General features: G+C 37.7%; 1 protein-coding gene and 1 pseudogene across 1 annotated transcript in view; one reads left to right on the top strand and one right to left on the bottom strand.

Moving 5' to 3' along the window:
• LOC108317005 (contactin-associated protein-like 3) overlaps positions 1-25,326 on the top strand; it is a 224,020-nt gene that overhangs the window by 103,676 nt on the left and 95,018 nt on the right. Inside the window, 4 exon segments of the mRNA XM_037745235.1 lie at positions 3,296-3,443; positions 20,240-20,443; positions 21,151-21,335; positions 22,861-23,004. Coding sequence (XP_037601163.1) covers positions 3,296-3,443; positions 20,240-20,443; positions 21,151-21,335; positions 22,861-23,004 — 681 coding nt within the window.
• Positions 6,756-19,165, bottom strand: LOC108316973 (annotated as a pseudogene).

Genomic DNA, 25,326 nt, shown 5'->3' with positions numbered 1-25,326 from the left:
TGATGATAATCTTACAAATACATTATCTACATTAACTAGTTTAATTCTTACCAAGATTGCCAGATAGATATAATTTTTCTACTTTACAAAGAACGATGATGATCTCTCCCAAGGTCACATGACTGATAAGACAGAAAAGAATTTGAAGGACAGTGGTTTCCAAAAGCCATTCTCTACACCCTCATTCTTCACAGAGCTGTAAATTTTACTATTTATGTCTAAAATGAAGACGTAAGCCTCTGCAGAATTGTTGAAGGCTGTGTATTTCGGCTGTGTATTTCTATAAAAGCTGGCTTATCCTTCTGGAAGCTTCGTTTTTCCACCTTAATAAAACAAAGCAGGAATAGGTCTTTGTGTTCGCCATCCTTTTTATCCATAGTGGTCATGTGCTCACCTATGAATTCATGTCTGCTCTGAAAACTCTCAAAGCAAACTTTGAATATAATGAATAAGAGACTGTACTGCTTATTTTTAAGACACACATTATTTTACTGTTATAGATAAGGTTATTTCAATAATAAGCCATGAATGTTATGACAGTGAAATGCTAGTATAAATATTTCCTGCCCCAAATGTATTCTCTCTCATTTCTATATATTTAAAGAACAATGGTTCATTTAGTTGGTATCCCATGAAACTGGTTATAATTCTACATAAGACATTAATAATGTGATTTCTCAAATTTCAAATGAATTAACTTTTAAATAATTTTAGTCATATGTAATAAATGTTTGATTTTTTATTCATATCTCTGAAGTTGCAAAGAGTATGTTTCTTATCTGCCTTATTTACAAACTATTAATGTTTAAAGTATCTTAAATGTTAATCTATTTCAATTAAGCAAAAGTTGACATTTAAAAATTTTTCGCTACATGATGCTATTATCACATCACTCACAAGTATATTTTCCAGAATTTATACTTTGAAACAAATTGAGAAAGAAATAACATTTGACATTTAAAGGTGAAAAAAAAATCTATTTCGGTTGGGTTCCTGCGAAAGACTTTTATTGTATTGTTTTTACTGTGCTTCAAAAAGTTTAGTCAGCTACAGAAAAAATTGATTTTAATTATTCAACTGAATTTTAACATTGTAGTCAAAATTCTCATAGGATCTGATGTTCCTGTATCAGCTGGCTGTATGTCTTAGATATTAAACCCAAGTTAGAACCAAAATAAAAGGATTCAGAGTCTGATGGATCAACCATCTCTGCCTACCATGCCAACAGTGACCAACCTGGGTCACAATCACAGCAGACACCTCCACGAAGGTGGTGGGCTGATTGATTTCCCAATTAGTTATCTCAATTAGTACTCCAACCCTTCCAGATCAGTTTTACAGATGAAGAAACTGCAGCTTGCAGCAGAGAGTAACAGGCTTTGAAGTGGTGGAAATGGGATGTGGCTTATTTTATATAGGTCGCCCTGGGGTGTCCAGACAGAAGGTTGTGAGTACAGAGGGTATGCAAATATTTTATCTGAAGTTTGTGTAGCAATTGTTGACTCAAAAAATGATGTCGATGTACGTGACCCTTTAGTTGGAACAAGAGTGAAATGATTATCTCTGTCTGGGTATGGCGGCTAAACGTCTATAATCCCAGAATTTTGGGAGGCCCAGCAGGCAGATCACTTGAGGCTGGGAGTTTGAAACCAGCCTGGCCAACATGGCAAAACCCTGGCTCTACTAAAAATACAAAATTAGGGCAGGCATGGTGGCTCACACCAACACTTTGGGAGGCTGAGGCAGGCAGATCACAAGGTCAAGAGATCGAGACCATCCTGGCCAACATGGTGAAACCTGTCTCTACCAAAAATACAAAAATTAGCTGGGTGTGGTGGCACGCACCTGTAGTTAGTCTCAGCTACTCGGGAGGCTGAGGCAGGAGAATCGCTTGAACCTGGGAGGCGAAGGTTGCAGTGAGCTGAGATTGCGTCACTGCACTCCAGCCTGGCAACAGAGCAAGACTCGGTCTCAAAAAAAAAAAAAAAAAAAATTAGCCAGATGTGGTGGTGTATGCCTATAATGCCAGCTACTGGGGAGGCTGAGGCATGAGGATTGCTTGAATCTAGGAGGCAGAGGTTGCAGTGAGCTGAGGTCACTGCACTCCAGCCTGGAAGAAATGATCATCTCGGAATTGGCATGAATTATTAGTAGATGAACTATTACAGTCTGACATCGAAACTAGCATTTAAAATTGACCACATTCGCTAAGCCATTTCCTATATTTTTATTTCCATTTATTTATATCCAGGGAGACCCATTGGTGGTCTGATACGAGGCGGGCTGATCTTTATTCTCTTTGTTTTGTTGTTAAGCCTGGTACATTCTTTAGTAAAGCAAAATAATTAGGCAGGAACCATTGTTGATTCTTGGTTGAACTAACTGCTGGCCCGTGCCATACGTAGATATTAACTCTGTGCCCCAGTCATGTTAGGTGAAAGCATTTCTAGTGCAAAAAAGCATTAACCCTTTCCTTGTTCTCACACATGCCATTTTCCTAAAAATCTGAAAACAATAAAAAGTTATCTAAAACAACTTTGTTTGCTTGCACTCTGATCCTTCCCAGTGTTCAGATAGCAAGATGGAGTCAAAAGTGACAGCACGCCCCTTTGCCCTGGAGCAGATAGTGGTGGTGTGCTCCTCTTGGCACTCCCAGGAGGCAGGCCACAGGTGCATGGAGCTGTGTTGGCCATGAAGTGGATTCAGCCTGATAACATGGAATGAATGCTGCCATTGAAATAAAACCCAGATGTAATCCTGCCCACACCCTATGATAGTTGTCCTACCTCCAGAGTCCTTTCTTCTTCCTGGACTGTAGTTTCTCATGTATAAATTAAGGGTGTGAGGCTGGAATCATGTCTAGGTCCTTTCCAACTCTCTAATTGCAGATTCTAGGATTCTCACTGCAGGTGCTTTGCATGTTCCCATGGTGCTTGATTACCCTGCCGTATGATGTGGCTTCTTGTGAGCATCTTTACCATTTGATTAGGGAGGGATTTGTGGGATAGCAATTTAGAAAAGTGAACTTCATGGAGATTCCCATGTTTAGAGTCATTTTAATGGTGTGGATGAAATTTAAACTACCTTGTAAATACAGAAAATGTAGACAGTGTTGACTAAGCCAGAGGTTGGAGAGACTGTCACATCCTTGTTAAACATCAACAGTGTTTCCCTTAAAACAGCAGCTTTTGCATATTAGCAGAGCGAACATACGTTGCTCATTGGCATGAGAGGTGGTGACATGAAGATGGTACGTTCTGCAGATACATTGGTCTCTTTCTCTGTTTTCTCCTAGGGTTTTCCAGGAAACACAAATGCAGACAGCGTGGTGCACTACAGACTCCAGCCTCCCTTTGAAGCCAGGTTCCTGCGCTTTCTCCCTTTAGCCTGGAACCCCAGGGGCAGGATTGGGATGCGGATCGAAGTGTACGGATGTGCATATAGTAAGTGGCCTTTACTCCCTGTGTGAAATTCAAGGTCAGCATGAGATTCTGTAAAAGCCAAACCGTAAAAGCCAATGTCAGCATGAAATGTTGAACTTGACATTTTCTGCCTTTTTAAATAGCTGGGCAAGTAGAACTGATTTTTATGGAAAGCCTTTAGTGTCTCCCCATGACACTGTGGACTTTAGTTACTGTCTTTTATAGTTGAATTTAGAGGAGGACCTGCACTGAAACCTATCTGTCTTTAGATTCCCAGAGTTTAGCAAAGTGTTTGCAACATGGTAGGCATCTCATAAAACTAGTACAGTTCAAACTAACAACAGATGATGCTATTTTTCTGAAGCTGAGACGGCACTCTGTTTGGGAAAACAGGAGTGGTACTGGGGGCAGTGTGGTGATTTCTCACAGTCTCTTAGTTCTCTGTGTTTTTCTCCACTAACATCCTCATGAAACCTTCTGCACACCATGCTGTTGCTACACTTGATCTTCGCTTGGTGGGAGCCTGTGTCTACTCAGCCTCTTTTCTCATCTGTTCCTTCTTATAAAAGTGGAAAGGATTTGGCTTCCGTGAATATAACACAAACAAAAAGCAGGCAGTGAAATTATTTGGTGATACTCAGTTATACAGTTGTCACTTGATGATCTAGAACGTACCCGTAGTCCTTCTTTACATTATCACAAAAATGTTTTAAATTATTGCCAAAATGGAATAAAGTTTAAAAATGCTCCTGTACAAAACTGGAGAACAAGTCAAAGAGTAGCCCGGATGGTAATGTCTTAAGTGGCTTCAATTTGGGTTGGACTGGAGGTTCATATCATACCATTTACACGCAGTCACTTCCATTCTCTGCCTAGTCACAGCTTTAACCCTGCAAAATATGAATTTCTGAAAGCGCAATAACATCTGTCATTCATGCAGCATTTAATGTCTCAGATACCCTTATTTTCATTTCATTACTTAACCCCTGTACAACCCAGTTAATTTCCTAACTCTGCCTCTGTTTTTTAGTGTTTACATTTCTACATGGCTAAATATAATGGTGTTGCTTTACCAACAGTCTTTTTTTTTCTTCCTCTTATTGTTCATTTCCTTCCATCCCTGTGTTTTCAGGGATCTGTAACTGTGCTCTCTGTTTCAATGGCTAAGATGTCTGATGTTTAGAATTTCTCTTTGATGCTATGAAATTAGTTTTTCCTCTCATTACTCTGAAACAGCTTCCGGTTTACTGCCTTCAAAGTGGCACATGCTCTTTGATGGCGATTTGCCATTAGCTTCATGTTCCTTCATGAAGAGATATTACTCGCGTTCCTTGGGCTGGAGGTTGGTACCAGGAAGATCAAAGCCCTGTGCCTGATTCCAGGAAGGGCCAGTGGGCGGTGCAGCTGTCATGGAATCTGCTGGCACTGTTAACTTCTGTAAATATATGCTGTTGGCCATAAGGGACTACTAGTAAAAGAACCCAAACATGCAGACAGATAACATACAACCACTACTAACTAACTAAAGGTAATTCTTTAGAATAAGTGGACATCTACATTGTCTTTTTTTTTTTTCCTTAGAAGAATAACTGTTCAAGTATGGTAATTTTATTTTCATTGTTGACAGTAATATAATCTTTTATAGCTTATGTTAAATATAATCTTTTATAGCTTATATTAATAATGACAGTTTTAGTATTTTCATTTGTATTTCCACCGCCCTATTTGTTTTCTAGAACATTGCTTATAATGGCTTATGATATGCCTACCATGCAGCATCTCTTTCCATTTATTTATTTATCAGTTTATTCCTTTTTATTTTAAGAGACAAGTTCTCGCTGTATTATCCAGGCTGGAATTCAGTGGCTACAGACACAATCCCACTGCTGATCAGCATGGGAGTCTTGACCTGACTCATTTGGCAGCTGGACTAGTTCACTCTTCCTTAAGCAACCTAGCGGTCCTCTGCTGAGAGAGATCACCATTTGATGCCATAATTTGTTCAGACACTTGATCGGTCTCACCCCTGGACTCCATCGATTCTCCCACCTCAGCCTCCTGAGGAACTGCCCAGCCCCGGTGTTATTCACTTTTCTACACTTCATTTACAATGATAGATTCATTATTCCTTTAAACTGTGTGTGTTTTCACAGATTCCTGGCTTAGTCTATGCATTTTTCTCTATTTCCACTTCCAGCCTGGGGATAGGCTGTGGTGCTTCCAGAGTTGCTGCTCCCAGAACAAAGCCGTGAGCACAGATGGCCTCGGGCCCTTCTTGACACCTCTGGATTCTCCTGATTTTCCAATCGCACCTTTGCATGCTTCTCTTCTTGCCACTCCCTAAAGGCTAGCATTATCCTTAGATTGGTTCTAGGTATTTTATCCTGCTCCCAAGCTCTCTCTGAGCCTTTATCTACCTCCATGAGTTTTCAGTAGCATTTACACACTGGCTGATAACTTCCAAATATGTATCCACAACCCAGCTCTGAGGCGCTCCAACCTCTGGCACCCACCTCTCTTCACTGGCCCAGTAAGCACCTAAAACTCAATTTTCTATTTGACCCAGCAATCCCATTACTGGGTATATATCCAAAGGATTACAAATCGTTCTACCATAAGGACACATGCACATTCAGTTTTCTATTTTTATTCAACTATAAGCAAACAGCAGAATTAACGCGACGTTCAGCAACTCCAGACCAGCTCCCATGAAGACTGATCAATTTAACAGACACAGATATAGGGATTCCTGCTAGGCTGTCAGCCAGCACTGCTGCTGGTCGAGATGGCCATGCTCCAACAACAGCAACGCCACTCTCCCTACTGCTTTTACCAGGACTGCTCTTTAAAGGGACCAGAGCGAGATACTGATGCCTGTTGAGGCATCTGAGATGCAACGTGTTGGGGGTAAGCTTCAATGCCAGCTTCTGGCTGTCTAGGTGAGCGAAATCACCGTAAAAACCCACTGTGTCCCATTCTGGGATCAGGATCACAAAGGCAGAGGCAGCCAACCTTTTTTTTTTTTTTTTTTTTAACCTCCCTTAAAGTTTCTTTGATGCTTTGCCCTATCACTGCAAACCTGGTCTTTTTCCCCCCAATTCTTTTCTTCTTTACATTCTGGGTTGCTATTTTCATATTAACAATTTGATGACCCCATCACAGTACCAAAATATCCCCCAAAATGGAATTCAAATTTGACCAAAACATAAATCAGAGTGAGTGAGTGACTAAAATTATAAAGGCCAGGCAGCAGGAAAAGTCGCCCTAAACCACCATCTGACTGCTCAGGTCTTGCCTGTGCAAAGCGGGGAAGAGAGAGGAGAAATCTGTTACACATGCAACACTGAACTGGGGAACATGGTTTGGGGCCTCCAGGACAGACTGTTCTGGTCCCCAAGCTAACCCTCTACTTCCCAGACAGCTGCTCCTACAGTTTGGGCACGTAGCCATCCCACTCAGCCTCGTAACACTTGCCGGCCACAGGCGCCCCTAGCTCGTATTTTTTACGGAAGGACGTCACCTTGAATTTGCCACGGTGGTCTCCAGATCGGTTGCTGAGAATGGGCTCATCACACTTCAGCGGCCTGTCCTGCTCGTAAACCAGCCAGACATAGCGGTGGAGGCCTGTGCCCTTGGGAGTCCCCGAGCCCATGTAATCGGAGAGGACTGTGCCACTGCTGATGTCATTGCCCTTCATGTTGACCACCAGGAAATGATGCCATTCTCTGTACTTGGGATCCTTCCTGCTGGGAGCATCCGGGTCTGTCAGGACCAAGGTGTAGATCAAGACCATCCCACGAAATGCTGGTGGGTCTGTTCTTGACCTGGGTGGGCATCAGCACTTTGCCCAGCTCGTCCACTGTTGCCCCGCCGTAGGTGACATGCAGTGGGTGCTGCGGCTGCTCGTCCACTTCCTGCAGTCTCAAGGGCCCGGACCACTTGCTAGGTCCACCGGCATCGCGGGGCCGAGCAGAGCTGCAGCCGAGAGTGCCGCAGCAGGTCAGGTGCGGGCGGCAATGGCGACACGGAGACCTCCACACACTGGCCCCGGAAGGCGGGCTCCATTGTCTTCTATCTTATAAAACAGTACCAGCAGCCACCTGTTGACTCAAACCTGATTCTATCTCCTAAATACGTTTTGAGTTTCTCTCTCTCCCTCCAGCTTAGCCTGAATGAGCACCAGCCTCCTAAATCAGCTATTTGTCTTTAGTCTTGACCATTCCAATTTTTAGTCCACACAATAATCAAGATGATTCCTAAGAAAAAAATGCACATTCAATTATTCAAACATGATTAAAGCCACACCCAGGACTCTAGGATTGTTTCCCAGAACCCTAGACAGAAAAATAAACTCCCTGTGCTCCAATGCCTGTCCAGGCCTTCGAGGGCATCTCTCAAGAACAAAAAGGGAACTCCCAGGTTCTTATGCCAGAACCCTATGAGTCCTTGATGCATCTGTCTCCCTTGCCCTCTGTGTCCAGTAAATCACTAAATTCTGTATTCTTCCTCCAAATTATACCTTGCATGATTTCAGCTCTCTCTAGCTCTACTACCAACTTAATCTAAACTTGGTATCCCTCAGAATATGGAAATTGCCTTCCAAGTTTAGGTCACTCTGCCTCTGTTCAGAGCTGACTACATTATATTCTGCACACTACAACTCAAGTTATCTTTTAAAAATGCAGAACTGATGCAATTATGTCCCTGTTTAATTACCTCGGTGGCTTTCTGTTGTTCCTAAAATAACATCCAGACTCCCAGCAAGGCCTGAAGGAGCTTGTCCCTGAATAACTCTCCAATGCCACGTCTTGCTGCTGTCTCCTGCTACCTGTCCACTGTCGAATGTATTACCCTTTTTACTGACTGAAAGCCTTTACACCCATGGTCTCCCCTGCTTGAAATGCTCCTTCCCCATGTTTTCAGCGGGCTATTTATACCTCCTCCTTTGGATCTTCGTTTGAATGACACTTCCTAGGCCCTCACTCTAAATTTGGTTCCTCATTGTAAGTTCCCAGGAAGCTGATAGTATGACTTCATGTGCTATAGTCACTTTTTATAAGGTATCTGTATCTGTCTTATTAGCAGCCTAATTTCTTTCCTCCTCATTAGACATCAGGCTACACCAGGGTAAAGTACATTCATTGCTGTAACACCTGCACCCAGTACAGAGCCAGGAACATACTAAGTGCACCATAGCCTTGCACTGAGTGAATGAATGAAGAAATTCAGGAAAAAAGTCTGATAGATGATGATAAAAAAAAATCTGAATAATGAATCCAAATTTCAGACATTTATTTCTCTCTTATACTAGCCATCCAGGTAAGGAAGGTATCTTAGAGTTTATATTATATATTTTAGTGTTAAAAACTATAATAACTCTAGTAAAAATAGAAAATAAAAGATGTTACAGTTATATTTCTATTCTTCCATCTGATATTTGATGCCTCTTTATGTAATAGAAAGGCAGTTTTTAACACCAAATATTCCAGGTGAGCAATCTGAAAAGCCACACCTAAGGGCCGGCAGTACAGTAGCTACAAATCATCAGAGACAGGGAGAGGACTCCAGTCCTCTGACTACCAATTCCATTTTCTTGATAAGTCATAACTGGCGAGGTTTTACAAAGGATAATCATATTGATACTTGTTTTGATATATTGCTATATTGATTGATGGCAGCAGCTTCTTTTCTACTTCAAGGAGAAACAGCATCAAGCCACATTGTATTGTACTTAAACATTTAGTTTTTGATTCTGTGCCTTCCTCTTTTTTATTGTGCCACCTTTAATTATCTTCAATTTCAGAGTTCTTTAAAATCACTCCACTTTCTTTTATATTAATGCAAAAAAATTCAAGAGTCCTCTTCCTGTTGTTTTCTCAGGTGGTTAGTATCCTTCTCATCTCTTTAATTCCCAGTCCAGTAATGCAGATTTTAAGGGCTTATATTCCATTTCATGCTGGTGTTTTGGTATTTTCACTAGGTAATACACAAACAGGGCTTTTGTCTGATTCACGTTTCTGATAAATTGCGATTGGGCTTCTATTCCTTTGTAAGTCTTGGGCAATAATTCATGAAGAAAAAAGAAAAAGGTTGGTAATCAAAGCTGACTTAATAAATAACCAAGAAGAGCTTGGTTCACCATTTTTTTTGTCCCTTAATGGTAGAAAATTTGATGGGGGAAGGGACCTGGGAGTGGAGGATTCTTTCTTAAAATTTTAATACTTGGAGTACAGCCCAGCTAATTAACAGAATTCTAAAATGTCCTTTTCATGAAGATTTCTTTTATAATATCCCAAGTGAAAATCATTTTTTTATTATTCACAGGTAATTCTTTATTCATGCATTTTCTGTTACATTTTCTTAAAACTTAGTCTTCAAATAGTTTTATATGTCATTTAGACTCTGTTTTATATAGCTATGCTATTACCAATGAGTCCTTTTCTTATTCACTATTCTAGCTCCACTTATAATTAGGTGAAACATATATTTGCCAATTTTGTAGATCGAATACAGTTGAATATTAGCAGTTTCATATGGATTAACTGAGTGCTATATTGTTTTCTGTAGGAACTACAGACAGCAAATGGAGGTTTCCAATGAAACAAAGTGAACAGTGACTGGACAAACGAAGCAAATTTTATTTTCTCCCTTCCAAAATTTTGCCTGTCCTTGATTAGAATTTGAGACATGGGAAATTTTTATAACTCCTGAGATTGTCCAAGTGTGTATTGCTTCATTGGTGTTCTAATGAAGCTAGAACTACCTACCTCTCTAAAGGTCCTTTAACTGTTCCATCACTGTTTACATATACATGTTGTACTAGTTTGCATCACTAGCACCAATTCCGCACCTGTCCCTTGCCAGTGCCTGTGAGTGGCATATGCTTCCCTGACCCCTGATTTCTGAGCCGGCCATGTGACTTGCTTTGGCTAATGATAGGCTGAGTTGAGTCTATGGTGTATCCGCTGTCCTCCTCTGTGTCTACAATTAGCCTGATATAAGCATGCCTGAACTATGAATTCCAGTAAAATGAAGAGAGATACATGGTTTACATATTTTGAAGCTGTTTCATTAAATGTACATAGATTGGGAATTGTTTTATCTTCCTTAAAATTGGTTTTTTGAAATTATGAAATAAATATCCTTGTTTAATTCTAATAATGCCTCTTGCCTGTAAGTCTGCATTCTCTGGTGATAGTACTATATAGCTATATCAGATTTCTTTTGGTTAGTGTTTTCATGGAATATCTTTTCCTAATCTTTACTTTCAAACTTTTTGTCTTTATATGTAATAACTCTCTCTTTAGTATTTAAATCCAGTCTGGAAGTCATTGAGTTTAAGATGCTATATTTAGTCCACTTGTATGTTACTGACATATTTGAAATTGTAGCAGACATGTTACTCCCTGTTTTATATTTGGTCCACTTGTTTTATACTCCTTTTTCTCTCCTCTTTTGGGTTAATCAAGTTAAATTTTTCCAGTTTTTCTGCTATTGCCTGCTATTTTAATTTTGTTCTCCTAGGTACTTCAATTACTACTTTATATCACTTTCCAAACAATATGAGGATATAAGTACAACTTATGTTATAATTTATGTATAACGTACGTTAGTTAAACCCCTCCCACCGCTTCACGTTTTAGTTTCATACATACATGTGTGTATGTGTACATACATTTTTAAATCACAAAATTTAATAGTTTTTGCAGTCAGTATTCACTTGAATTTACTCACATTATTTACCTTCTCTGCATTTTCATGCTTCTTTCTGAATCAAATTCTTTCAACTAGAAAGACTCCTTTTAATATTTGTGTTAGCCCAGTTCTGCTGTAATAAATTATCATATAGCTTTTATTTGCTTGAAAATTGTCTTTATTTTATATGTATTTTTGAAGGCTATTTCAGCTTGATGGAGAATATGGTTTGTAGTTATTTTCTTTTGGCCTTTTAAAAATGTCATTCTATTGTTTTCATCATGTTTATTAAGAAATCAATAGGCAATTGATTTTTATCCTATAAGGGAAATGTGTATTTTTCTTCTGGTTACTTTTGAGAATTTATTCTTTGTCTTTGATTTTCAGCAGTTTTACCTTGATGTGGCTATTTTAGTTTTCATTGAATTTGTCCTCTTTGGATTTCACTAAATTTCCTTTTTCTATGAATTGATTATTAGATTAGTTAATTCTTCACTATTATTTCTTCAAAATATTGCCTCTGTCTTGCATTTCCCTGCCTCCTTTCTGAGACTCCAATTACATCTGTCTGAGATGTTTGTATCTTATTTTCTTTCTTTCTCTCTCCCTCTTCCTCTCTCTGTCTATCTCCTCTTTTATCTTTTCTGTTTATGCTGCAGTCTAGACATTCTGTACTGCTTTATCTTCTATATTACTAATAAAATCTTCTGCTTTGATCAATCTGTTGTTAAATATACCAATTAGTTATTCATTTTAGTTACTGCAATTTTCAGTTTTGGAATTTCTATTGATATATTCTAGTGAAATTCCTTATCTTGGTATTTCCTTGGAAATAATAATCACAGTTATAAAGAATATTAGTTAACTTCAGTATCTGGATTATCTCTTGATCTTTTCCATTGTCTAGTTTTTGTCTTGTTTCTGTTTTTGATGTCTTGATAATTTTGGGTGAATTCTGGACATTTTGGACAAAAACTTGTAGAGGCTAGAGAAGACAAATGATCCCCCAGAGAATCCCCACCCCAGCCTCTGATAGGCTTTTAGATTAGGCACAGATCTTAATTCAAATAAGTGTTCAGCTGACTCAATGCAGCGCGTCAGTCCCTACTTTATATATCTGGAGTACAATGCTTCTGTAGTCCCAACTGAGATTTGAGGGTTTTTACCAAAACTTCTCTTTGAAAGTCTCTGAATTCTCTAATCTGACTTCTAATTATGATGGCTGTACAGAGACCCCTGCTTTGTGACACAGCCTCATAGCTGCCCTGCACTTTCTGTTTGGCCACCTTGTCTTTTGCTCATTGCTCCTTAGGAGTTGACTAGTGCTTCAAGGGTAAAAGCAGAAAGAGTATTCTGAACTTACCTTCTAAGATCTTGACATTCTGAAGTCCTGGCTATCTTAGTAGATCTTTAAAACTTTCAAGAAGGTTATTTAAGCTGGGCGCGGTGGCTCACGCTTGTAATCTGAGCACTTTGGGAGGCTGAGGTGGGTGGATCACGAGGTGAAGAGATCGAGACCATCCTGGTCAACATGGTGAAACTCCATCTCTACTAAAAATAACAAAAATTAGCTGGGCATTGTGGCACATGCTTGTAGTCCCAGCTACTTGGGAGGCTGAGGCAGGAGAATTGCTTGAACCCAGGAGGTGGAGGTTGCGGTGACCCGAGATCGTGCCATTGCACTCCAGCCTGGGTAACAAGAGCAAAACTCTGTCTCAAAATATATATATATATATATATATATATATATATATATATACACACATTTTATACTTGTCCTTGGTAAGAAGTTAAGTCTTCTGAATGTTTGCTTGTCATAACTGAAAATATAACTGCATTTCTTTTAATGCCCTGGGAAATGTATTGAAGAAAACAAAGTGTATATAACTTTTTTCATATAATATGTGTTTATAATACAATGGGCTTAATATCTTGGAAAATTATTTTTCTATAAAACACTGAAGTGCTAATTAAATTTCAACAAATATTTCCAAAAAATAAATAGAGCTGGTCACAGTGTCTCATGCCTGTAATCCCAGCACGTTAGGAGGTCAAGGCAGGCAGATTGCTTGATTGCCCAGCCTAGGCAACATGGAAAAACCCCTACAGAAATCTCTACAAAAACTGCAAAAATTGTCACATGGTGGTGTGTGCCTGTAGCCCTAGCTACTTAGTAGGCTGAGGTGTGAGGATCACTTGATCTCAGAGAGGTCAAGGCTGTAGTGAGCCAAAATCATGCCACTGCAGTCCAGCCTTGGTGGCAGAGTGAGACCCTGTCTCAAAAAAAAAAAAAAAGAGAAAATTTTTTAATATAAAAAAATAGAAACTCAAAATAAGAAGAAAAAGTAAATCCATGTCCATCATAAATAAGTTGAAGAACTGGAATCCTGCTCACAGAGAATTCCAGACTCTGTGCAATTGACTATTTATCTTTACTAGGAAATGGGAGAAGGAGTAAAGAAAGAGGAAAGAAAAACAGAGGGGAAAGATCATGCATGAAAATTAAAGAGTGAGATCAAGGCCTTTACTTAGAATGTAGAAGCAAGGCCTGTTTTCCCTAAGTTCCTCTTATTATACCCAGAAGGAAAGAATTTATGTGAGTGAATAAAGGCAAATATTTGATAGGAAAGTTTTGTGTATTCATCGATTGCAGGATTCAATATTATCATCCTCCCCAAATTGATCTATAGAATCCCAATACATCTATTCTAACTTATTACGTTAAAACAAATCATCTCTAGTCTTTAGAGAAATAAAAAAAAATCACATTGAGAAACCACTATACGTCTAGCAGAATGGCTAAAATTAAAAAGGGTGAAAACACCAAGTGTTTGGCAAAGATATGGAATTCTCATACATTGCTGGTAGGAAATGTGAAAATGATACTCTCACTTTGGAAAACAATTTGGCATTCTTCTAAGTTAAATATACACTTAATATATAACTCAGCACTTCCGCTCCCATGTATTTACCTGGGAGAAATGAATGCATATGTCAACATAAAGATGTATGTATAAATGTTCCTAGCAGCTTTATTTATAAAAGTTTAAACCTGGAAACAGTTCACATGTTTATCAGCAGGTAAATGGATTGTCAAATAGTTGAATACCCCAAGCAATAAGAAGGAACAGACTGCTGATATATGGAACAGCATGCATGTATCTCGGAAACATTACACTTAGCAAAGGAACGCAGACACAAAAGAGTACATACGCATGATACAATTTTATGAAATTTTGGAACTCACAAAATGAATCTGTAGTTACAGAGTATAGATCATTGGTTTCCTGGGTCTGGGACTGGGTCTGGGTGGCAGTGTTGGGAGTTTGATAAAAATGGCAATTAGTGAGTTGATATGAAATTGCCTATAACTTGATTTGTTGGCAATAACCTAGGTATATATATTTGTTAAAACTCACTGAACTGTAACCTTAAATTTACTGAATATAAATTATAACTCTATGAAAATGATATTCATATTTCCATATTGGAATTATGGGGTTTTTTTTGTTGTTGTTTTTTTGAGAGGGAGTCTCATTCTGTCACCCAGGCTGGAGTGCAGTAGAGTGAGCTCGGCTCACTACAACCTCTGCCTCCTGGGTTCAAGCTCTTCTCCCGCCTCAGCCTCCTAAATAGTGTGTGCACCACCACACTCAGCTGATTTTTTGTATTTTTAGTAGGTGAGGTTTTACCATGTTAGCCAGGCTGGTCTCGATCTCCTGACCTCAAATGATCTGCCCGCCTTGACCTCCCAAAGTGCTGGGATTACAGTGTGAGCCACTATGCCTGGCCCCTGCTGGTAGCTGATCCCCGGCACTGTGAATCCAAAAAGTTTGGAGGCCCTGGTGCCTGTGCCCGCTACCAGAAATCCTACCGATAAGCGCATCCTGATGATCAAAGTTCACCTGTATAATAAAGTGAACTTCGTGAATCCTTGAGGGATTTTACTGTTTCAAAAAAAAAATTACTATTGCATGGATAGCCATGCAATATTAATTCCCATATTGGAAATAATATTCAATTTATCTAGAGTAAACTTCTGTAATTTGCCCATTATCCCTGATAAGTCATCCTGAAGCCTTCGTGTACATCACAACAACCTAGTTAGCTTAGGAAATATGCACACCCCTGGGTCTCACCCACAGAAATCCTAATTCATGGTTTGGTTGAGGCTCATGTTCTAAAGTCTCCAAGTAATCACTCTTAGTCGATCTGACTAGGAAGTTGATATAACACTTTAGGGAAATTTCTGTGGAATAATGTTTTTTTGTTGTTGTCATTGTTGTTACAAAAAAGTAAGACATCAGCGTTAGCACTGTATAGAATCTTGCTGTTTTCAAGCAATATTTTCCTCTTACTGTTGATATGTTTCCCCTGAAAAGGGGGTGCCAGGTAGGATTGGGATGAGACATGCCTGTTCTTAGAATGATAGTGAGAAGCAGAAAAGTAATGCTATGGTAATGAGAAGCCAGAATTAAGAGTAGATTCTTGGTGTGAAAAATGTGAAGGTAAGCCAGGCACAGTGGCTCATGGCTATAATCTTTCGGAAGCTGAGGCAGGCGTACTGCTTGAGCCCAGGAATTCAAGACCAGCCTTGGGATCATAGTGAGACCCTGTACAAAAAAAATTTAAAAATTAGCCAGGCATTGTAGTGTATGCGTGTAGTCCCAGCTACTTGGGAGGCTGAGGCTAGAGGATGGCTCGAAGCCAGTAGTTCACGGCTGCGCAGTGAGCTGTGAAGGTACCACTGCACTACAGCATGGGCAACAAAGTGAATCTCTGTTTCTAACAAAAGTAAAATGAAGGTAAAATTTGGTATAAGGAAATAAAGAAAATAGCAACTCAGAATTAGTTAATTACTTATGTCTTAGCTTCTCAGAGACTTCATACTTTGCAGGAGTCTAAAGCAGATAGACTCCTTCCTTATCCTTTCTTGGAAGTCATTCTGGGCCAGATGCCTGTTTACAGAAGCATCACTGTGAATGTGGCAGAAATCATCATATTTCAGGATTATATGTCCTCTTTTCTATATGGTAGGCTCCTTACAAGTAATTCATTGCCTTCTGCATTTTTATCTTTCACCTAGCACATGGAAGGCTTTCAGTGAATATTAGCTGTATGAATGAGGACATAACATATTTTAGCAAAATTACTTCGACACAGTTTTTCCTAGACAAGTGAATATTTTATGACAGACTTCTTTATCTTGCAAGAGTTAGTATTCGGGAACTTCGTGAACACATCTGTCCTTAGCTCTTCCAGTACTTTTTGAGGAAGTGTGGCAAGACATAATTGCACCAATAATCTTCAAGTATCATTTTTAAACTCTCATGGTCCTCTAACACTAAAAAATGAGGAAGATATATTAACACTTCTGAGTAAGATGTAGGTCACCAGTGACTGAAATGAGTCAGACCAGGAACAAGCTGGCTGGCAGAGAAGGAGCTATGTAATTGTGGATGAATGGTTGTAAATCTCTTTTTCCTGATGGAAACTGAAGATTTCCTAGGTCCTTCAAAAATTAGATCTGTTATCATTTTAAGCTGTCTACTTTCTTATAAATCTATGTGCTATTTTAAACTCATTTCCATCTGTTTTCTCTGCCCAGTGCCCTGACAGTAATAATGAGGCTGATGTCCACTGAGGGCACCCATGTGCCTAGCACTGTTGTAGAAGTACAAATGTTAACTCATTTAATCCTCACAACAACCTTGTAAGAGAGTGTGTGTGTTCTCACTTCACATATGAGGAAACTGAGGCACAGAGAGGCTATGTAACTTATCCAGGATGGCACCAGGATTCAAGCCCACGCAGTGTATAGTGTTACTAGAAAATGTAGCTCCTGATCTAATGGTGGCAGACTAATGTATCAGGGGCCCACATTGCTAATACTGATAGAGATTCACCAGTCAAAACTATAATCTTAATTAATAAAGCTAATAATTATAAACTAAATTCATGTAAAATTAGAAAAGCACTTCCTATTTTAAACCACTAGCTAAGTTTTCTGCATTCATTTTGGATAGCAAGTCTTTTATTCTGAAAATTTTGAGGAACGTTGGATTTTATTGTAAACATAAGAAGTGACATTAATTTTCCAGTATCCCACTATATTTCCTATTTATATAACTAAATTTCATACAAGGGATTTTTTCCAACAGGTTTTTGATAAAATATTAAATATGTTACTGAAATTGTTTTATTTCAGTGTTTCATTCAAATATATATTGTAGGGGAATATTTGCATTGATTATGGCTAGTTAGGAGAACCTAGCCATAATTTTTCTTGAGAAAAGGTCTTGCTCTATTGCCCAGGCTGGAGTGCAGTGGTACAGTCATGGCTCACTGCAGCCTCAAACTCCTGGGCTCAAGCGATCCTCCCACCTCAGCCTTCTAAGAAGCTGGCACTATAGGCAAGCACAACCAATCTCACCACATTGCCCGGGCTGGTCTCAAACTCCTGGGCTCAGGTGACCTCCCTGCCTCTGCCTCCCACAGGGCTGGGATTACAGGCATGAGCTACTGCACCTGGCCAGCTGGGAGGACTTTTCTTTGCTCTTGCAAGTGTTTTAAAATGCTAAAGTATGACTTTTGTGGACAAGTGGGAAACGAGTTTACCTTTTAGCATTACTTTTAAGCACCAAGACTTGAAATTTTGCTTCTCCAGTGGGAGGATCTTATTCAAGGGGGACTATGAGGGAGTTGTCCCTTTCCAGCGCCAATCTTGGAGAGCTCATTACTGCTTACTTACTGAACTAAGTGCTCTCCATCTCAAACATAATTTTTTTAGTTTCATATTTTTATGTATTGTCTTCATAAATCATAGTTGAGTGTTTTATGCTTTTTAGAAAGTTCGAATTTGCAATTCATTAATCTGTTTTTATTTTAAAATATGCATAATGAGCTATAAGTATATTGTTAAATTTCTAGATACAAGCACTAACGGTTACAATGAAGAGAAAATCAAGGCATTATCTAAAGGACAAAAGAGTTTCAAGGTCATTGCTTTATGTCTCTTTTACTTGACAAGTTTTTTACTATTCTATGTTGCCTGAGGGAAACATTCCAGGAAATATACTTCACATGTCTTAGAAGATCAATACTGCTATTGGAGAGTAACAGGAAACATAGTGAGAATGAGAAAAAGAAACATATAGGTTGCAATAATCCAGAAAAAAGCTTTCAAGAAGAAAACATTTTTTGTTAGTCAACTAAAAAAGTGTAGCTCAAATAGTAGCATTTTCTTCAAGCAACAAATAAAGACATGATAAAAACCTAAGTATTAGGGCATTGCTAAAAATGTCAGTCTTTTTCAAGTCTCCCTTTGTTTATGGCCATGAAATAATAATATTACATGTCTTCATTTATATTTGACAGAGAGTTTTGTTTTTCTCATGAACATATAATAAATTATATAACAAGGAATAATTGTTTAGTTTACACATATTTTACTCAGAATGTAGTGTTCGTTCATTATGCAGTTGATACATTAATTCCGTATAAGGAATTAACTCAATGTGAGAAAATCAAACTTCTAAATTTTTAAATGATAGCTACATAAAGTGGACAATTTTTGAAGTGTGCCTTATTATATATATTTCAAATAATATGAATAAAATGGATAGCCATGCAAAAAGTACTAGTAGTATTTTTGTGAAATTAAATATAATAATTAAACAAATAATGCCATCTTATTGGCTTGAATGACATCAGCTAGTTAGCTTCAAATAGTTTCATATTTCACTGGGTTTTCATGCATCTTCATTTATTAAATAAATATATATTTTCAAAGGACAATTGCTTATTTTTCTTCTTTTTAATTTTTGAAAAAGATTTTCTGGGTAATATTCATTACTTCATGCGATTTTAACAAATATATCAAATATTATTTCACATTACTGATAAAATAACTTGTTTTTTTGATGAACTGAACATATGTGACATTTACAGTGAAATTTTAAGACCCTGTCAGAGAACTGATAGAGTGTGGCAGCACTGGAATCCTGACAAGCTTTAGCAGGAAGAACCAAAACAGGTGTTAAGGCCATGTTTTCTCAACAAAGCATCCAAAAAAACAAAACCTCTGTGCTTTTATCAGTCAGGGCTCTCCAGAGAAATGGAACCAATAGGATGTGTGTGTGCACCCTGTGTGTGTGTGTGTATCTCTGTGTGCATGTAGAGTTATTTAAGGAATTGGCTTACTGGATTGTAGGGACTGGCAAGTCCTAGGTAAGAGTTCATATTGCAGCTGGAGTCCAAAGGTAGTCTGGAGGCAAAATTCCTTCTTCCCTAGAGAACCTCAGTTTTCTTTCTTTCTCTTACAGCTTTCAACTGATTGGATGGGGCCCACCTACATTATGGGGTTTAACCTGCCTTATTCAATGTCTACTGATTTAATATTGATTACATCTAACAGTACCTGCACAGCAACATCTAGACCAGTGTTTGACCAAAAACCGTCTACCATGGCCCAGCCAAACTGACACATTGCAGTGCCCATTAGCAGTACCATTGGCCGAGGGTTGAGAAAAATATTACATGTCAGCTTATTTAAAATACATTTACTACACGTCTAAAGCAGTATTTAATAAGTGATATGTGTGTGTTTGTGTATCTTTACAAACAGACAATCTTTAGTAAAGTAGGTACATGTGTAAGAATGAAGAGAAGCCAAAGCTACTGGGAATGAATAAGGTTTTTAAATTGAGTGACACGGATATTTAATATAAGAATGGCTTTAAAATAAAGAACTTATGTAGTGAAATACAACTTCTTCCTTGATTGTTTTAATCAAACAGAATGAGAAGAAATGAGCTGCTCTAAAGATAAGAGCTATTGGGATTAGATTAATAAAAGCATTTCTAGATGATGAAGTTTGAGAAAATGTTAGTAAAATCTAACAATGGATATTATATATATCAATTCACGATGCCAACAGAGAATATATTATTGTCAGTTTTTTCCTTCAATGAATGGATTAGAAATGCAATGTGTGTGTGTGTGTGTGTGTGTGTGTGTGTGTGTGTGTGGTGTGGTGTGGTATATCGATGCATACATTTTCAATGTGCTAAGTGTATGGCATATTTATATTTAGAATTGTTTTTTAATATCTTCTTTCCTAGAATCTGAGGTGGTTTATTTTGATGGACAAAGTGCTCTGCTGTACAGACTTGATAAAAATTCTTTACAATCAATAAGGGACATTATTTCTTTGAAATTTAAAGCCATGCAGAGCAATGGAATTCTACTTCACAGAGAAGGACAACATGGAAATCACATTACTCTGGAATTAATTAAAGGAAAGCTTGTCTTTTTTCTTAATTCAGGTAAAAAATGTTTGAACTTTTAAACCAGTGCTTTAAAAAACTCTGTTTACATGAAACTACATTTGTTGGTACTGAATCTTTTCACAGTTACATAAAATAACCATATAATTTATCATCTAAACAAGAACACCTTTAAGAAATAAAAAATACACAAGTGATAGTTACTCTGGGACAGTAAGTGCAAAGTAGAACTCCAATGAACAAATTTAAATGAAAGTTTAAGAGCATTACTAATAGATGCATGCAATACGTACATATCCTAAGTATGATTCCTGTAAACAGCATATGTATTGACAAACTGTGCAAGAAGATCACCATATCTGTGTTTAGTGTGTGTGTGTATATATATGTGTATATATATACATAATATATGTGATTATACATACAATCACAAAAGCAGGAATAGATTATTATAAAATTAAGAGTGCTGATAATGAGGTTCTAAGAAAGAAAATATTGGCAATTTAAATACAAATGTCATGAATAATAGAAAAAATAAGTTACTAAGAAAGAAATTTCAACACAATGTAGAGTTGAACTTTAAAAAGAAGTAAAAACAGTAAGGATATTGTGTTCAAGATGGGGAGAAGGTGAGAAAACAACTCTGTAAGATGGAAAGTTGGATGCAAACTGTCATGCTCAACTAAAAAAGGGAAGCCATGGTTTTAAACAGAAGTAACTGAGTGTTTTTTTCCCTCTCCTTTAAGACAATGATAAGCTGTCTTCCACTACTGCTCCCGTGACCCTCACCCTGGGCAGCCTGCTGGACGACCAGCACTGGCATTCCGTCCTCATCGAGCTCCTTGACACACAGGTCAACTTCACCGTGGACCAACACACTCATCATTTCCAAGCAAAGGGAGAATCCACTTACTTGGATCTTAATTTTGAGGTTATTATAGATATATAGTTTAAGTTAAATATAACCTGAAAAACTAGCTGCATAGAGAAATGCCATTTTATAGTAATTCAGAACTATGTTCACAAATACATAGTAATAGATATGTCTGTCTTGTTACTTTGAAACTGTTTATGCCTTCTAATAGTTCAATTTATTATTATTATTATTTTTATCATTTTTAGAGGTGAAGTCTCACTCTTGTCACCCAGGCTGGAGTGCAATGGCGCAATCTCAGCACACTGCAACCTCCACCTCCCAGGTTCAAGTGATTCTCCTGCCTCAGCCTCCTGAGTAGCTGGGATTACAGGTGCCTGCCACCATGCCCAGCTAATTTTTTTATTTTTAGTAGAGATGGGGTTTCACCATGTTGGCCAGGCTGGTCTCAAATTCCTGACCTCAGGCCGTCCGCCCTCGGACTCCCAAAGCGCTGGGATTACAGGTGTAAGCCACCACGCCCAGCCATCAGTTTATTTTTATACATCATCTTTTCCGTCTTGAAGGGAAGTAAATAGTCAGTGTTAGGCTGGGGAGATCTACGAATGAAGAAATATCAAGGCAGCAAGCAATGATAGTGAATATATTTGAAATTTCATCTGGTATATTACACTTGCTGTTTGACTATGCAGATTCCTGCGAAATTTTTTTTTTCTTGTCTTGGTGCAATCCTAACCAATATAGCATTACCTAGGATAACTTTGAGAAGTTAGCAAGATATATACTGATAGATTTATTACACAATAAGAAAGTCAGATCTATATAAACAATTTCCTAATATTTTTAAGGGATTAATGCTTTTTTGCAACATTGCCCATATGTATCTAAGCTACACTGTTAAATATCATCTGTTCTTCCAGTTCTTCACAGGACACCTTAAAGTGTATGAAGGATCAGAAAAAACCAAAAATGTTGTGATATTTACTGGCATAAGTAGCTTTGGCATATAATATTATACTGAAGATCCTAGTTCTACACCAGATTATTCATAGTTTTATTACTTTAACCATGCAATAGCAAAAGATAATATCTAATGCAGAGGTTGGCAAACTATGGGCATCAAGCCAAGTTTGGCCATTTTTTAATAAAAAAAAATAAAAGCCTGTTTTTGTTCAAAAAAGTAAGTTTTATTGGAACATTTTCTCTTTTCTTATGTATTGTCTGTTGTCGTACTGGTACTACAGTGTCAGAGTGGAGTATTGTAAAAGAGACCATGTGACCCACAAAGCCAAAAATATACTACCTGGCTGTAACATTTTCGACGTGGTAGAAAACGTGTGTTGCCTCCTTCCTTTAAGTTTGTTCAAAACTGTCTCGTGTCAGAAATAAAGGTATTAAGAGCTCCCATTATGATAGAACAGTTCATTTGGAATTAGCAAGTATGATAGAACACTTCATTTGGAAATCTAAGATAATAGGAATGGATTTGTGACAATTAGTCCTATGCCTATTAATTATAAATGCTTTAAACATGAATCAGAAATCACTAAACAATGTTATTTATGTCATTTTTCTTTCTAAGATCAGCTTTGGGGGAATTCCGACACCTGGAAGAGCACGGGAATTCACACATAAAAACTTTCATGGGTGTTTAGAAAATCTTTATTATAATGGAGTGGACGTTATTGAATTAGCCAAGAAACACAAACCACGGATCCTCATGATGGTAAGGAAGCCTAGTGGGAAGGAAAGAAAAAAGGACATTTTATTTTTTGCATTTAAAAATTATTCACGTGAAGTCTCCATTTCATATAATGTTTTAAGAATCAACTCTTACTTTAACAGCTGCCCATATAATATAGTAATTTTTTTTTTTTTTGAGATGCAGCCTTGCCCTGTCACCCGAGCTGGAGTGCAGTGGTGCAATCTTGGGTTACTGCAACCTCTGCCTCCCGGGTTCAAGTGATTCTTCTGCTTCAGCCTCCCTAGTAGCTGGGACTACAGTTGTGTGCCACCACACCTGGCTAATTTTTTTCGTTTGCTTTTGTATTTTTAGTAGAGATGGGGTTTCACCACATCGGCCAGGTTGGTCTCGAACTCCTGACCTCAGACGATACGCTCACCTCAGCCTCCCAAAGTGCTGGGATTACAGACATGAGCCACCATACCCAGAATAATATAGTAGTTTTTATTATGCATAAAAAGGTATAAAGTAAATATGCCTCATGGGACACAGTTATTTCATTTTTTATATGAAATAAAATAACTTCTATTTTTACATGGAAATCAGAATTCATATGTTGCATGTGTTTTTGGTATTATTATTCTCAGGAGACCAATTATTTTGCATTGGCAATGTCTAATGACCTATCATTCCCTAATCAACTGGAAATATTTCCAAATCAGTTAATAAACTTCTTTCAATGTTTAAAATTTGAAATATCTAAGTTGGGAATTTAAGGGAAAACTCATATTTAGTTGTCAGTGTATCTTAGAAGTGCATTGTGGGAATATTTATTCGTATTGTTGTAAAATATTTTTTCCTGTTATGTGCTGGAGGAGTTGGCTCATGGGTTGCAGGACCAAAACCTGAAAACATCTCTGACTCTGTGTCACCAGGCCACACAATGAATACATCACTTAGGTTAGCATGAAAAAAAGGGAAAAACAGTTATGAAGCTCATGAACTTTCCAAGAAGGTAAAGGGAAAAAAAAAAGAAGATAGGTTTGAAGTCTAAGTTCTACTATGAACAGTACCATGCTGAGATCATAAAAATAAAAAATACCATCAAGATACATGAAAAAGGAAAACACCAAAGGGAAGAGTGATAGCAAGGCTCCACAGAGTGCAGCTTCCTTTGATAAGATTAAAAAGAAATGAAAAGAGGAAGGAGATAAATGGAATAGCCCTCTACCTAAAGTTTATATCCATGGAGAAACTGACATAATAAGTGCTGCTCAACAGGAAAAAGAAAAAGACCTGGTTATTGAAGTTGGCTTTGTTGAAGATGCTTTACTCAGATACAAATGCAAAGACGTATTTGGCCAATGGGCATCAGTGTCAAGAAGCCTTACGTAACACATTCTGAACATTAAGCTACCTTTTATCTGCCAATCCTTGGTGTTCAGAAGAAACCCTCCTCCCCACCCTAACTTTTATGGGGCTAGTTCCAAAGATACTGTCATTGAGGTGAATAAGAGTGGGTTGGGCCTTACGACACAAAGAGACAAGACTTTTTGAGGAAAATAGACACAGGTTTTCATACACATTTCATGTTATTCTGAATTATTGATGGAATTATTAATTGAATATAGTCAGTAAGGAGAACCACAATTACACTGGTATCTCTGGGTTCTGGGTATCATCCTCAAGAAAACTATTTACTAATTACATTGAATGAGGTTACTAAAATGTGTAAGTTTCACACAAATACAAACAAAAAGACAGTTTATTCCAAATTGTGCATATGGATATATAATGTTAATTATGGGAATTCAATTTTGAGAATAACTACAATTTTATGTGTTCTGTATAAAAATAGGAAAATAGTAGTTCCAATATATAAAAGGAAAACATTAAAAATATGTTTTGTTGGAAAAATCAGTTGCCAGAATTCATTCAGTTAACTAACAAGCACTCCTTTGTGGCAAGAAGCCCTGCTTCTCTGTTCTAGCAGGCAGCTGCCCATCTAAATGACAAGGTCAAGAAATATGAAGCTGATGAAAAGATTAAAAACATGTACTAGTCCAGTGATTAAATGTGAACTATGGATCAGCGCCAATTACTTGTAAGCTTTTGGTATTTAATTTGTTATGGCAAATGTTTTCTTTTTTAAATTTTCTTCCACAAATGTTTTCTTGTAATGAAAACTATTTCCCATTCAGCAGAGTTACAAAAATAGTAAGAAATGTTCTGATTGATATATACAGTTATAATGTGTATTAAAGATTCTTATAAAATGATAACTGAATTATATCCATTTCTAAAGTATGTTGTGACAGAATTTTATTTATTTATTTATTTATTTATTTTTTAAGAGACGGGGTC

The sequence above is a fragment of the Cebus imitator genome, unplaced genomic scaffold (assembly GCF_001604975.1).
Source record: "Cebus imitator isolate Cc_AM_T3 unplaced genomic scaffold, Cebus_imitator-1.0 Scaffold196, whole genome shotgun sequence".
Classification (NCBI taxonomy): domain Eukaryota; kingdom Metazoa; phylum Chordata; class Mammalia; order Primates; family Cebidae; genus Cebus; species Cebus imitator.
This window is presented reverse-complemented; position numbering and strand designations above follow the sequence as displayed.